This window comes from Apaloderma vittatum, unplaced genomic scaffold (assembly GCF_000703405.1).
Source record: "Apaloderma vittatum isolate BGI_N311 unplaced genomic scaffold, ASM70340v1 scaffold3556, whole genome shotgun sequence".
NCBI classification, from domain to species: Eukaryota; Metazoa; Chordata; class Aves; order Trogoniformes; family Trogonidae; genus Apaloderma; species Apaloderma vittatum.
The window spans coordinates 43,941-60,009 of NW_009723310.1; the positions used below are offsets into that span (position 1 = coordinate 43,941).

Genomic DNA, 16,069 nt, shown 5'->3' on the forward strand with positions numbered 1-16,069 from the left:
CGTTGGAGTTGAGCGAGGAGGCCCGGGCCGGCACCTCTGTGGCCTTTGTGTTCACCTCATCTGTGCCCCTCACCTGGAAGAGGCGGATCTCTGGCTCGGGCATACTTTTCTGAGCCCGGCTCGTCCCACCCTGCAAGGAAACAGAGGGAAGGTTGGTACTGGGAGGTGAGGAGGGCACACAAATTCAAGGTGCAACTGGTTTGAGGAAGAAACCTCTTGGGGTCACAACCTCTCATGCTGCTGCAACTAACGACCAATGCACAGAGCAGGTGAGGAAATCCAAATACCATCTGGTTACAGGTCAGAATAAAACCCACATGTCATAACTTCCACACTTTTCGCTGGTCCCTCTGAGTCTTGACCTGCTCCCATCAAGGTGTTCAAGTTCAATATGAAAGGATCTTAGTGTCTGAAAAGCATTTGCCACTTAAACTGCGCGAGGCAGCTGGACTCGGATTTCCAGTTGCACTCAGCTTAGCTGAACATCTGCCACAGAAGTTGTATGGTGGGACCAACACTGAGAGCTGAGAATAAACCTCCTCTTCCTCAGCCATTTGCAATGTCTCCACCACAGATATGAGCAGCCAAAGCGGCAAGTGAAGTGAGTATAAATTCAGGCAGGGTCAATTAGAATCGTGCAACTGTAGGATATTTCGGAGGACCTTCTCTGGATAGTGGTATCTATCATTTACAGGATGATTGTCTTATTGTAACTCTGCAGAATATTTTGGGATAGAGCTGGAAAGAACATCACACATTAACACCAGAGCTCAGGAGTGGACAGCTGAGTCTGCTGGGTCAGTCCAGGACTGTGTTTACACATATGGTGTTCAGACTACTTGGGAAGCTGTAGAAATGTTCCACCACTTCCATCTGCCAGCCCATGCAGTCCTGGCAGGCTTCCTTTCCTGAATATTAGCCCGTTTTCCTGGAGTATTTCCAGGAAATACTGCCAAGCCATCGTTGGTGCTTGCACCTTCCATTGCCCACACGCGCAGAGCCGTGTTACCTCGTAGATGACCAGTTTGCCCTTGAAGATGGCCAGGAAGTGTCTGGGCTCCTTGCCCATTGTCACGCGCACCTGCACAGCCTCATCCCCATATTTTTTGTCCAATTCGATGGCGTTGAGGGCACAGGCGGTGATTTCATCCACAGAGGCATGGCGACCCTGGAGGGGAAAGGAAGGAGATGCCACATGCAACATGATGAGATTGAGGAGTATAAAGCTCTGCACAATGTAACATCTTGCCAAATCCGAGCCCTGCATATAATATCATGAGATTGGAGTTAATACCACCAGATGTTTAAATTTCACTTGGATTCTGGTTTTGTAGACTTTAGCATCCCATCTTCCGAGCTTCTCTCTGCGCTCCAGTGGAGGCAAATAGACTTTAAAAAGGAAAGTAGAGATATCCATACTCATGTGACACCAGGAGCTGAGGCTTTAAGGGATGATCTGAAAGATTTTAAACTTTGACCTCAGCACTGCAAGCCCCATAATCTTCCACTGCTTCTGTGTGACATTGCTGGCTCTCAGTGTGACACCAGCCTAGGGTCAGCGTCCACACTGCCTACAAAGCCCAGCGTGGGGTATTTGCAATGGACAACCGGTAAGCAAAGGGTATCTATCTTCTGGATGCTTGGGTTGGGACTTATGCGTGCAATTGCTTCCTTTGGTTTTAGGCTTTTAGCAGACACAGCACAGTCCCTTCTGCTTCAGTTTGACCTACCTGCCACATGTAGAGGACATAGTGAGGCCTGCCTGATCTCAGGTAGGTGTACAGGACCAGGTAGCAATCACCCCCATAGAACTGCCCATATGTCTTTGGATTCACTGGCTGCATTTGCAAGTCCTCAATCCTCCACACCTAGTGAAAGAAACATCTTGGTGAGCAGCGATGGAGCCAACGTGAAGACAGAGCACAGTCCCTTTGCTACCAGACCACTGAAGTTGAGGTCTTCAGTTGGAAAGACAACCCTGACTCTCTCTCCTGGATGCCAACCCACGTTCCAGCAGCATGATTAAGGGCTTGCTGGCAAATTCAAGTCTCTCCAGTGACTGTCACAATACACATGCCATTAATGGACCTTCAGCAGTTTGTAGCCCTGAAGAAGGAGCAACCCTCAGGCGCCTCCCAGCCCCATGCCCCCTCTTTCAACCAGTTCCATCTCCCATGGGAAGCCACAGCTCCATACAACTGATGTGTGTGAAAAGGCAGAGATGTTTGGAAGCCCACCGATTATTGCATCCTCTGTCAGCAAAAGGAGCTGTCTCACCTCTATCTCCCCAGAGGCATCATCTACCATTCTCTGCTCAGCAGCTAGCTCCGGTCTGGCATGGAGCTGGGTGGTGTCAAACTTCACCTGCTCCACCTTGGCTGCATGAATGAGCAGAATAAAAACAAGAATCCAGTGAATGCACAATAACACACCAACCTTCTGCATCACCATTATACACGTGAGAAAAACCTAGTCCACGGTTCCAAGAAGGCAGTCTTGCCAGCAGTAAGCCAATGTTGATTTTGGAATATGCAGGAGCTCACAGCTCCAGTGTTGATCTGTTACAGGCTGGCAACTGGCCACATAGCGTGTTCCAGTGATGACTGGCTGGTAAAAATATTAGTTGTCTCCTGACTGAAAATTCAAAATTGTTTTCCAACTCTATACGTATTTCTTTCCTTTAAAAAATGTTGCTTACAAAAATAAAACGAGTGCATTTCTCCAGATCCTGATAAAAAGAGAGGATATTTATGGGCAGCACAGAGAGAAAGGTGGAGAGAAAAGGAAGAACTTGCAAGGGAAAATCTCAAGCTATTATTGATGGGGACATTCAGCATCTCTGTCACCATCCCATCATTCATCAACAAGTTCTCTCTCTTCGGTACGGTTTACTCTGGGGTTAATTGTAACATTCACTTCAGTAGTGTGATAAATTGAGTCACCGTTTACACCTGGTGTAAATACAGAATAATTCCATTGACGTCAAGAGGGTCTTGGGTGGATGCCAGCGTAAATGAAAGCAGAATACTATTCAACACTTCTCTATCAGGTTCAGCATTAGCCCTTTATAAAGAAAATTAGGAAAGTCTGCAAGTGTGAAGTTTTGCAGGCAATTTTTCTGACAAGAGGGATCTTCTACCAACATTTACATTTGGAGTAAGTGGCAGTTTGGTTCATCCTAGAAGCTCCAGCAGTTCTGAATGTTGTTGGCTCCTGAATCTCTTCTGTCTATCGGAAAAGGTGGAAAATACAAGAGATGAGAGGAATGTGCACTAGATTTTCAAAATACTGAAGGCAGGAGACAGCTAATATAAATGATGTTCCTTAGCTGATGCTTAGGACAAGTAGGAAAAACAAATCAGGGATAAATATGCTCACCAATTTTGCCAGTAGTGTAGACTTTGCCCAGTCCTTGTGTTTCATTTTTTTCTATCCACCTCTGGAAGAGCTGTTTAAACATGGCTGACTCTGCTCCATCATTGATCACTTCAATGTTGGTGGATGCAGGGTAGCCTTTGGCTTGGATAAAACCCTAGTGGGGTTGAAAAAGGACATTAGTGGGGACAGCTTTTTATAGACACAAGAAGGGGGATGTGGACCTGAACCAGACCAAAGAGTGAATGATCCCACTGTACACAGTGGCATGACCAAGGGCAGGATTCTCTCCAAGACTTGCCTTCAGACCTAAAAATGGAGTTGCCTACAAGCTCTCACTGAAGTATCCATGTTTAGGGGACTGAACTCTGCCCCTAGGGTCTGGTCACCTGCATCACATTTTAAACTTCATCTCTAAATGGCACCTTAGTCTTGAAGAAAATTCCACTTAATAGGTCTAATGAATTCTCTGAGACAGCTCCATAGATGGCTTCTGGTAATGGATCTAGGAGTGGAGGGAGCAGTGATGGGGTGTGCCCCTGACCCAAGAGACTAGTTCAGTTCTTTGCTTTTCTCCAAACTTTTTGTCCCTCTCTAGACCAGGGAGACACCTTGTAGCATGATAGAGAACCTGCATGCCAGGATAATGAAGGAATGGAGGCACCTAAGTACCCCAGAGCACTGAGTGTTCTGAAGGGATTAAACTCTCTAAAATATCTTCTGTTTATTTCTTTTATTTTCCTTTTTTTCCCCAAATCCAAATTATTTCTTTGCAGTAGAGACACTATTGAGCTAGAAGACTACTTCAGAAGAGGTGTTGGATTCAAGATGAGAGCAAAGAAAACTATCTGTGTTCTGCCACAATGCCAAAGTCACCGCTCAGTTTTTTGGGAACTGCTGTCGTGTTTATCTCGGCAGGCTCCAGGATGACCTGGAGGTACAGTGCTGACAGCCGTGGCTCAGGGAAGGAGCCTGACTGTGGGCTTCTGAGCATTCATCTTCTGCGGTAAATACCGCAGCCACACACTACCCCCAGGGAAAAGCAGAGCAGATGGTCTTCTCATCCCTCCCACCTGCCACACTGAAAGAAAGAGATATCTTTTGTTCTACACATGTAGCTCAGGGCCAGAATTTGCAAAGCTGATTGCCTGCTAAAATACATCTGAGTAAAGCTTTTGAAAGGAGCACAGAGGACTGCAAGATAAGTTTTAAGGCAAAGTTTGTCTCAGCTTTACTCTTCCAAGACAATCGGTGCAAGCGGTATTGAAGCTGGGTGTCTCCAGATAAGACCTTATCAAAGGTGGAGCTACCAAAGTTCAGTATCTCCGAGTAAGATCTCATTGAAGATGGACTTCACGTAAGTGAAAATGAATTAAAAGCTAAGTTTCCTTGTAGCATTCACTTCAACACGGCAACTTGTAAAAAACTATGAAATGCCTCACTCACTGAGGCTCCTTTGGGGCTACTTTTTCCTGAAAGGAAGCGTTGAGGCATACCCTGCCAGAAAATAACTGCATGGCAGGTCATCTGGAGGAGTAGCATAGGTCACTATGCTGGTGTGCTCTATCATGAGCTCTGGTGTTGCCTTGGGTTGGCCAATCTTGATTAATAACAGTTAATAACAGATGTTTTCCTACCCAGTGGAAGAGCCCTGTATCATCTTCAAATTCACACATGGACCTTGGGCCCAAACCCATTGGTGTTGTAAACAAGACTTGTTGCCCACAATGGACTTGCGGTTGAGGCCTGTAGCACCTGCCTAAAAAGTCTGGCTTTTCCAGAAAGCCCAAGTAATCAAGTTCCCCACTGACTTGCCCAAGGTTTTACTCTTGGCTGGGAGCACAAGAGATGGCTTCCTGGGACAGTGGCATTAAGAGATGCTGTTTAGGGAGCACACATGATCTTGGTGGTTGTCTTCAATGGGATCCCTTCAATCAGCCCAACAGCCACAATATTGAGTTATGGATGTTAGAGAGGATATAAGAGGCCCTTTAATACCTATTTGTGGTCCTGTTGACCACAAATTTGTCTAATCCCATCTCGACCCGGCTGATACTCTGCCTTCACTATCTCTTGTCTCAACAAACTCTAGAAGTCCACCATTTATCATGTAATAAAGTATTTTTTAATGTATTTCCTTTAATGAATTTCTCCCTAGTTTTAGTGGCACGTCTTAGTCCAAGTGCAATTTGGTGACTAACAATTTTGTATTTACATCATCACACCTCCCTTAGATGTTTAACTTCTCTCTCTGTTGTTACACAGGCCAGCTCCTCAAGATCTACACTTAATTGTAATTAGTGGTCCGATCTAGATTAGCACTCAGTTAACCTCCCATGACATTGTTTGCTTTACATTACAACTCACCACAGCTCGAGTGAAGGCTGCTTTTTTCTCTTCCAGGCTGGAGGCTTTTCCTCTCCAGACATAAATCTTAAAACCGCCTTGGTCTAAAATGTAGCAGTCCTGAGGTGAAACAGAAAAGAAATATGTAAAAAGCTCTGCACGTGCAAAGGTTCTCCTTTGTAGCCTACTCAGGTTGGATCCTTCTTGAAGATTTAGATTAGGTGTAGATCTAGCTCATTTCCTTGCTTTGCAGAGGTCTAACCCTGGTGCAATCATTAGCAGAGGCAGCAGAGGATGGATTTACTGTGGCTCGTAAATAGACTACAACCACCATCAACCCTGCAGTGCAGGGACTGATGGGTACTCTGACTTTGCAAGCACTCCTGATCCAGGCAGCTGCCTTTTAACTGCAACGAGTTAAAATACGTATTTTTCTTAGGCGTTGCTCAAAACTGGTCATTGCCATCTCATGAGAGATGTTCCCAAAACAACCGAAACACCATCTCTAAAAGGCTCCAGAAGTTTATGCTGAAATATCACCCTCAGCCTGTTGCGCTTCAGCACTGCTGATGGTGGGGCTCATTTACGCCAAATCTGCTACTGAAGGAGCAGGAAAAGTCCAAGTTAGACATCTTCTGCACGACTATTTTGCAGCAGGATCCCAAACCCAAAGAGATGGCTGCCAAGCAGCCTGACTCCACTGCAGAGACTTAGTGCTCCAAACATGACAACTGTCTGACCAAAGGCTCCTCGGTTTTCAAACTCAAATTTGACAAGAAAAGTGAAGAAGCTTCATGTGCCTGTAAAGGAGACAGATTTAACAAGGCTGTCACCAGGGTGAAGAAGTTTGCTGGAGCCTTGCAGCACAACACTGTTTTGCAATAAGCTGGTTTGCACTGCAATGAATTAAAGATGAGCAATTCTCTGCCAAATTTTAGTCAGAAGGATATAAGGAAATCCTGTTTTCTGAAAGCCTTTGGACAGAGTGTCTGTGAGGAATCTCCTTCCAGGGTGGGTCACTGAGGCCAGCCACTTGCTACAGCAGGAAAGCATGTCTTCATCATTTTGCGCGCAGAGTATTTATTTGCTCTGCATTCTGCAGACAGAGGGCTAACCCTGAACATCAGGTATTAAGAAGCTTTATTTCCATCTGGAATTTATTCCTGGCCCACAGCTCTCCTTGACACTGACTGCCAAACTAATATCATCCTTGGCAGAGAGGGCCAATTTGCCATCTCTCGTTAGAGCATCTTCAACGCACTGCCCACCTCTGGCCATGGAGGTTGTAGTAGGATTAAGCTGCCCTGTTTTCAGAAGACACCTGAATGATGGGGGAGTTTTCAGCAAACAGGGTAGCCCATTGAAACAGGTGCTCAGCTGAAAATAAAGCAAGTCAGGACATCCTTTTCTTCCTGTGTGGGCTTTGTCTCACCTCTTGCTGGAGTAGATCCTGTGTCAGGGGCCGGGTGGCGATCTCCTGCACCACCAGGTCATTGTCCTTCTCGTAGACACTGAAAGATAGAGTCAACGAGCAGAGTGAGGCTTCACAGAGCTCACTGTGAGAAAGAGTAGGGTTTGGAACCCATCCTCACACTTACTGATAGAGCCGGACGTTTGCTTTCTGCAGCTCATCTGCTTTTGTGTCTGGGATGGCTTCTCGGAGCTCCCCACGCCTCTCACCCAGCACCATCTTCATGATCTGCATGAGGTCCGGGCAGTCCTTCTCATTGTCAATGATGCCAATCTGAGCACGGCCGCCTCTTTCGCTGTCCCTGATGCTCCGAGCCAGCGCGAGACCCTGCACAAGGATCAGCAGAGGGTAAGTCCTGGTGCAAACAAATTGAGTGAGTGACTCTGACCACGGCAGCTTTGCAAGGAACTCCTCTTTCTTAGACCTAGGAAATGACCTGCTTGATTGTCAAGCCTGAGATGAACCATGGCCTGCTCCTCACAGCAGCTGTCCCTCTACCTGCTTCCCCTTCTCCCTGTCCTGAGGATTTCTTTGTCTCTTCTCCACCCTCATTTGGTTCTTCTCCTTCACCTAGTGTGTCCCAAAAGTTGCCTTGCCTATGAAGCTTACCCCTCTCCTAGCTTATCAGGTGACACAATGTGAAGAGCAGACCCACCTGCCTTTTAAAGTGTATAATGATAAACTAAGAGTTTGGCCACCAACTTTGCTGCTGACTCATTGATATATCTTGCTTTACATCTCCGTATCTTGGTTTCTCCATCAGGAAAATAAGGATAATGATCCCTTCGCAAAGCATCTTTAGGCTATGGATCTGACCCATCAACAGCTGGGTTATGTCTTCTACTTGTCTCATACTGATTAAGCCAGTATTCCCTGTGATGGTGTAAAAAAAAAAATAAAATTCATCTACCTCTGCAGCAGGGAGGCTAGATTAAAATAATCTCTAAGGTCCCTTCCAGCTTAGGCCATTCTGTGATTCTATGATGACATAGTTACTGCAGCTAAATTTACTGGTGTTGCTGATGTTTTAGTCCTATGTCATGCAAACTACAGGGCACAGAGGGATGGAGATGAATCTCCTCAGAGAGAGCTGGACACCTTTTTGGAGCCAGAGCTAGTGATGTGCTAACAGCTATCCATGAAACCCAAGCTGAGGTGAGGTCTGAATTGGACAAAAGCACTTCTCCAGGCCTCTGATACCAGCAGATGGGCACGTACAAGATTTATCATGATTTGTTCTGTTCATTACTGTCCTACTAGTTTTACTGAGATTTTTCTCTGTGTAAACACCAAGCATAATTTCTTTTTTTTTTTCCTCAGGCATCAGAAAATACCGCTAGTACACTAAGTGGCTTTTGTCTGTACTCACTCTGGATTTCTCAGCAATGCTGCAGTTGGGTCCATTCCACTGAATCAGCACTTTCCCGAGGTCCAGCAAAAAAACATCTCCCTTATTGAAACTGTCCCAGGAAAGTGCTACCTGTCACAAGGAAATGAAAGCATTCAGCAAGCAGAGATGACAACAAAAGCTGCAGGAGACAAGTCACAGCCACTGTGAACTTGCCCTTGGAGATGTAACAACTGGCCTGCAATGACATGCTCATTTTTCTAACCCTCAGGTATCACTGAGCTCAATGGCTTCTCTCATGATAATACCAACCCCCCGAGTGTGAGCTTAAACACTCCTCTGTATTAGGGGCCCTTGAGCAGAGATGAGCTCTCTAGCAGGCAAAGCTGGTAAAAAATGGATATATGAGGACAGGCAAGGAGAAATGATCCATAAGGAGATAGAGGTCTTCTTCCTACCTCTGTGGCTGACACATGCTTCTTCCCCTTGACATGAAGAAGACGCTTGATGTTGTACATATTGGTCTCCACGTGCTTAAATCCTGAAGCTACTCCTCCCTTCTTGTAGCTGGTGTGTAGCAGGGAATAAAGAATTGGAGCTGGTTAGAAAATACCTTCCCTGCTATCCTCTGAGAATATCCCAAGCTTCCGATAACAACTAAAAAATTTAGAGCCAGTGTAAGCTTGAAGTCCTAAAAATGGAATGTCAAAGGCTGTGTCACCTCACTCTACTGGTCAGATCATGACTCCTCACTGTGTCCATTCGTCTGTTATGGGTATTGTCTGTTATTGCTGCCGTGCATTAGGAGAAGGGGTGTAGATGAACAGGCAGGTTGGGGATGGCAGTGGAAACATAACCCAACCAAACTGGAAGGCTCATTAACCATAGCAGTGCCATCTCAGTATTGAAATACTACATAAACATTCCACTGAAAAATTGAACAGCCTTTGCTAAGACAGACATTGTGCTAAAATTTGGTTTTCCTCAGAATAGTCATTCTATTAAAAGTAGCTTAGGCAGGAAATTGTTGTCTTAATTGTTGCCTGTGGTCACGTAGGTCAGTGATTGACACTACTTTAGCCTTGTATGGCTCAGTTTAACATAACCACAGAAGGATGCTCTGGTGATTAGTCCACCTGCCCAGGGTGTGGAAAGAACCTGCTTTAATTTCCCATTCTGCCTCAGACTTCCTGACTTAAGGATGTGGTTTAGACCAAGATGAAGTCTAAATCACACTGATTTCAAAGGCAGATAAGTTTCCAAATAGTCTTCTAAATTTATGTGGTTTTGAAGGTTTCAACTTCAGCCCTTCATTGTCCCTTACTCATCTTTAAGATGAGGGTAAGAGCAATTTTCTGTCTCACGAAAGTCCCAAGGAGACTCATGAGAGGTTGTAAAGATGCACAATACAAAGGTATCAAAAGCCAGACTGCGATATAGGGTATGGACCAAGGATAGGTTTTCATCTGCATTTTCTTCATCTGTATGAAAGCAAGGCACTTAAGTCTTTTATTGCCAGTGAAGGTCCTCCTGGAGGACAGCTATTGGGGCCCCCTTCCAAAGACCTCAGAGCGAGCAAAGACCACAGGATTGGATTCAACAGTATCTTTTAGATTGCAGAAGTTCAGAGCCAAGCTTTCCTTCCACTACAGGAATATTACTGCCAGAATGAGCCAAATCAGCACTTCTCTTCAAGTTGGATATTAGTCTGAAGTGCTCTGAATGGGCATATTAATCTAAAGTGTCTGGAGGAGAGGAAGGAAGAACTTAGGGTGAACAAAAGGGAGGTTAAGATGCAATTACTACAGACATCTTGATCACTAGAACAGAATGACATCATTCCAGACTCAATGCTTATAAATAATTCTTTCAAAATGGCAAACTTTTCTTCTGAATATTGACTGACTTCAGTGCAGACCCATATTTTTCAGATTTTTGAAATGCTGACGGCTCTGACAGTTGGAGAAGCAGAGGGAACGCCAGGGAACGTGACCCACCTCGTCGAAGGGTATTTCATGCTACTCACATAATGCCGTTGCGGAAATAGCTTTGGAAGGTCTCAGACTCATGTCCCTGCACCTCCCGGTGCTGCACAGGGTTCCCTCGGAGCGCGGTGTCCAGCTGGGTGACGTACAGGGCCGCGGCACCTTGCTCATCCTGGGATGAATCCTTGCCAATCCAGTAATGCAAATCCACAGCGGAACCGCGAGAAGTTCTTTTGGTCTGGAAGAGGTGGGGAAGATGGGTCAGGATGAAGACACAGCCCATACGTGTGTTTCAAAGGATATTGCTGGCCTTGGCAAAATGCAAGTGATCATGGAGCCCTTTCCCAGGGCATTTCCCAGTTCGGCCTTTCTCCTGGGCAAGAGGAGACAGGATAAAGGCTCTGGTTGCTCAGCCTGGAGCCAGGGACCTTATTCAGGGAAGCATTTATGGGGTTTACGTAAATATTGAACTGCAGGATGTTTCTGTCTGATATTCTTTTATAACTTTGTTAACTATTACAAAAATGAATTAATTTGACCCACTGTGCTTTTGAAGAGTTTGGTATTAAAACCGTTTTAAATGTAACGCACGCCGCTATTTATTTGCCTGGAGATACTATCCTTTCTCTCCTATTCTCTTCCTCATATCCCACTACACAGTAACACAAACGGCCTCTGAATTCAGACTTGCAAAATAGACTTAGCTCCAACGAAGCTGAGCTGGCATGTGCATGCTGTGATTCGTCTTATTAGAGACAAGCCCAACAAGGCTAGGAAGAAGAGGCAAGCAGGCTGGGAATAGGTGTACTTATCCTTACCTGAGTTCTGCCAGTTATTTTTTGGCACATACTGTGTTAAAGCCTACCAGGGACACCCAGGAAAAGTAATAAAAGCTAGTTTTATAAACTGAATTTGACACTAAGTTCTGTTTATTTGCTTTGTGCAGTGATACCACAGCGAGACACACTAGAAGAATGTGAATAAAACACATCTCAGATCCTCTAGGCACAGCTAATCAATTTGTTCAAAAATCCCTCAATTTAATACACTGTTACTGAAGCTGATCAAAGGCCCATTGTCCTGTGGACTATCTTTGTTCGGAGAACCTCCAGTCAAGATGCAGAATGCAAAGATGAGTGTTTTTACCCTCCTGTCTTCAGGGGGAAAGGAGAGTTGTGGGCTGATTAAGGGCTTTTCCACCTGGAGAAGCTACTGCAATATCAGCTGAACCTGTGAGCACCAAAATCCATAGTGGTATCTATAGGCATGGATATATAGGTATAGATATATGTAGGACATATATATATATATATGTGTGTGACATTTCTATTCTGCTCTAAACGTGTCCTTGGGTAGCTGCTGCCAAATTGATTCAGCACTCAGCAACATAAAGGTATGTGCGTGGTGAATCAGAGCAGGAGACTCATCCTGTGTCACTATCCCAGCCTGCTTTCCCAGCTCGACGTATAGTGGGTGTGCACTTGGTTCTCGTGGGCTGGTGGAGACTTCGCTGTCTCAGGACTGACGGAGATGTTTGCAAAAGGGGCGCTCAGAGCCAGGAAGTGGGAAATGCTTCTGGTTTCCACCCCGTGGACGTTATTTGATGCAACGGGGCCTGGATTGCCCTGTGCTGGTGAAGAGGTTTGGAAGGATGTGCAACGAATTATCCTCCCGCAGAGCTTTAGGAGCATGAGGCACTTCGCATGGCCCATGTAGTAGAGGTGGTTCTCGGACGTTCCTCACGCTTCTGGCTAGCCTGGGTTCAGCTCTTTGCAAGTAGGTCAGGGCCGAATTTGAGAGGGACAGATGAAGTGCCCTAATGGGGACATAAGAAAGGCTGCAGAGCTTATCTGCTGCTTGTGTGACACAGAGTACGTGGCTCACCTCCACAATGACCACCATCTGCTGAAAGTGAGACCCTCTGCTCAGACAACTCTCACACCTCCATAGACTCCTGTAAGTCATGCAAATTTTGGCCTTGATTTAGTTTCCTGGGAATGTACCGGCCGTTTTGCCACATCTGGACATGACTGAGTTGATTAGAATATTGTGGTGGTTTGGCCCCAGCTGGAGGCCAGGAGCTCACCAAAGCTGCTCTATCACTCCCCTTTTCTAGACGGACAGGGGAGAGGGAAGATGTAACAAGAGGCCCGTGGGTTAAGATAAAAAGCAGTTTAATTAGGAATAGCAAATGCCGCTCGTGGAAGCAAAGCAAAACAGATTATTCTCTACTTCCCATCAGTGGGCAATGTCCGGCAGCTTTTGCAGGAAGCAGGGCTCCAGTATGCGTGGCGGTTGCTCCGGAGGACAAACACAAACAGTGAATGTCCCCTCACTTCCCCCTTCCTTCCCGCTTTTATGTCTGAGCTGACGTCATATGGTATGGAATACCCCTTCGGTCAGTCTGGGTCAGCTGGCCCGGCTGTATCCCCTCCCAAGATGCTGCCCATCTCCAGCCTGCTGTTGGGGGAACGTTGGAAAACCACAGCCTTGGTGCTGTGTGAGCCCTGCTCAGCAGTAGCCAAAGCACTGGGGTGCTATCAACACCCTTCTAGTTACTGCTCCAAAAAACATAGCACTGAGAGAGCTGCTGTGGGAAGATTAACTCTAACTCAGCCCAACCCAATACAAAGATAAATAATTTTAATGAATTACTAGGTTAATGGTTCTTCTGGACTTCTGGTTTACTAAATACAGTGTTGCTGCAGAAGCCACCTCAAATTCAGGCGCGTGACTGCATGCACAACCATTTTTACCCACAGTGAGGGTACCCAGGATCCAAGTCAGAGCTAAACAAAACAAGTTGAACCCTTTGCCTACCAAAGAGACCTATGTTTGCTCGCCTTACTTACATGCAGAATTATGTAACAGTCTCCTTCAAAAAAAGTCCCATAAGCCTTTTCAGGTACAGGAACCATCTTCATGTTCTGTAAGGAAACGAATGTTCGGGTCATTGCTAGAACTTCAGAGTGAGAAGTTGAGGGGTGTGAAACAGGACAGCAGGGGTGCACGGAACACTAAGGTGACAATCAGGGTTTGGAGAAGAAAGAATCAGGGCTGTGCTTGTGAGCTGGGAAAAGTCACTTCTCAGGAAAATCCCAAAAGTACTAAGAGTGAGGAGGGACAATTGATAGTGCTGCCTGGAGAGGCTGACAAGTATTTTTGAGTCTCCTTCTGCAATCCCGTAGGTCTAGAGCACGAAGCCCTGGAGATCAGGCTGAAGTGCTCCAGAGTTTTCATTTGTAGGGAACTTCCCAGGGGAGTGAGAACATCTCCTCCTAGGTTTAGTTTTGAGCGTGGTTTTTGCTCAGTGCCCGTAAGTTCAAGGACAACTTCCAGAATTTTCTTAGGATAACCACTTTGCCAGGGATTCACAGCAACCAGCAGTGGCAGAGAAAAGACAGACTGAGGACTCGGGTATGTTCCTCACCCCTCCAGACCCTAATTGCACCCTTCATCTGGTGCAAGTGCACAATTAACCAGCCATGCCTGCCCAGCGCAGGTGCCTGGATGCGCCACCCACCACTACCCACGCAGCTCTTGAGTTGAACTGGCTCTGTGGTTCCCTGGAATTAGAGACAAACATTCTTCTGGTTGCCTGACTTGTTCCTCAGCATACCAGCTTGACCCTTGTGAACTGACATGTCTCTAATGACAGATCCTCCGCAAAGAAGTTTAGTGCAGTGCTTGGGAGAGCAATGGAAAGGCAAAGACCCTGCGATATTTCAAACATCGCTGGGACCTGCAGAGGGCCACCACCACCTGGAGACAGGCATTGGAGCCCCTTTCCATTGCTCCACTGAGTGGGCTCTACACCTCAGTCTATGCCCCCTCTCACTGCAAGGGAATGTTCTTGGCGAATTGGACCAGAAAAAGGCAGAGTTGAGCACAGCCCAGATCCAATCCAAAATCAAACATCACCCCAGGCAGACGGGGACCTCGCAGGCTAAGCTATCTCTCCTTGCAGTAACCCATTGATCAGAGCGGGAAAGACAAGGATGAAGTGCAAACAGACTCCGTGGGATGCCTCTGATGCAAAAATGGGCATCTTCCCCATGGCAGCTGCCGGTATAGACTAAGGTGACATGTGTGTAAGCCCTCTTCTTGGTGAAACAGGGAATTCATTTCTGGTGTGCTAATGCAGCTTTGAATTGGTTCCTGAAGGGAGTGAGAAAGCCTCCAGTGCTGGAGGAACAGCTTCAGTCCCACCACATTCATGTTTCCTTTGTCAACATCACCCGTTTTACAGAGCAGGAAACCAAAAAAATAGCATGTTGAAAGTTGCAAAGGGAGACATTGGGTCTCCTGTGTTCCACTGCATGTTATCTGTAGAACCCTCTTTTCCCACCCAGATTACTTCAAGAATATAAATTTCTCGAAACATACACCCACACGTGCAGAGGATATAGACAATCATTGTCTCTTGTTGTACCTCTATGCCCCATATCTGCAGTCCCAGCTTTCTCTCGATAGTTGGGAGATTCGTGTCGCCGTCTGTCATCCTGCAGTCTGAGCTAGAAGGAAAAGGAAGAAGAAAAAACAAAATAACTCTATAATTGGATACCACAGTAAGTGCGTTATCTGAGTTCCTCTTACTGTCTATGGAGGTTTAACACAGATAAATCCACACCTTAAACTGTCTCTGTCTTTGACTATGAAAAGAGCCCAGCTGTAGTTAGCAACAGTTAGGTGGGATTGATCCCCACTCCCAGAGTATCCATGCTCATGGGTGGGACAAGCAAAGTGTGGGGTCACAGCCCAGCAAAGACTGGATAGGAAAATTTTCTGGTGTAGGATTATTTTTCCCCATCAGAATAATTGGAAAAAATTCATTGGAGTGTTGGACCTGGCACCAGTACTGCTTTGTTCTCACTCTGGCACAAGGGGTGGCAAAGACACTGGTAGACCTCCAGAAGACTCATGCCTTCCTGGAGCAGCCACTGAAGGTCAGGTCAGCTACCCCAGGGCACTGGGAGCCTAAGGAATGAAGCCCGTCCACATCAGGAGGAGATTTGGGACTATATTAAGACACTGCAAGAACAGGTCAGGCAGAGCACCAGGCTCTCAGCTCCCTAAAGGTCAAGGGAGTCAGCAGAGCATATGGAGCAATCCAGCTGCTGACTAGATGTCTACTTTACACACAGCCAGCAGCTCCCTAGGCTCTGCTGCCTGTAGGGGGAAGAGTTAGGCTTCAGTTGCCCACATAAAGGTGTCTGGGCATATCCTAGATGTTTTTGGTGTCTCCAGCTGCCTCTCTGATGACTGAAAATCTCCCTCCATCCTCTCCCATATCTACCAGCTGCGAACAGAAATAAGGACTACTCTTAGCTATACACCCTGCTCTTGCTGCTTGGATAGCTGACGTTTTGCTCAAGAAGCAACCTCTGAACCCAGCAAACACAAGGACAATATATATGGAAACACTGGGTTACAGTCCAGCAGAGCTGGCTGGCCCGTGGGGCACAGCAGGTTCCCCCTGAGGAGCTCGGCTCCAACGGAGCGGCCACAGCACAGATTGTGTTTGTGCAAGGGCAAGACCCGTAT

The 16,069-nt window shown here is 46.4% G+C and overlaps 1 protein-coding gene across 1 annotated transcript in view; it reads right to left on the reverse strand.

Annotated features, from left to right (window-relative positions):
- LOC104275948 (villin-1-like) overlaps positions 1-15,026 on the reverse strand; it is a 22,928-nt gene extending 7,902 nt beyond the window's left edge. Inside the window, exons 1-13 of the mRNA XM_009872059.1 lie at positions 14,958-15,026; positions 13,378-13,452; positions 10,567-10,763; positions 8,999-9,107; positions 8,562-8,672; positions 7,320-7,519; positions 7,154-7,232; positions 5,743-5,841; positions 3,379-3,532; positions 2,278-2,378; positions 1,731-1,868; positions 1,010-1,168; positions 1-130 (exon numbers count right to left, since the gene is read on the reverse strand). The exon at positions 1-130 is cut by the window's left edge and continues 68 nt beyond it. Of these exons, the coding sequence (XP_009870361.1) occupies positions 1-130; positions 1,010-1,168; positions 1,731-1,868; positions 2,278-2,378; positions 3,379-3,532; positions 5,743-5,841; positions 7,154-7,232; positions 7,320-7,519; positions 8,562-8,672; positions 8,999-9,107; positions 10,567-10,763; positions 13,378-13,452; positions 14,958-15,026 (1,621 nt within the window). The remainder of the gene's footprint in view (positions 131-1,009; positions 1,169-1,730; positions 1,869-2,277; positions 2,379-3,378; positions 3,533-5,742; positions 5,842-7,153; positions 7,233-7,319; positions 7,520-8,561; positions 8,673-8,998; positions 9,108-10,566; positions 10,764-13,377; positions 13,453-14,957) is intronic.
- Positions 15,027-16,069: the final 1,043 nt, after the last annotated feature.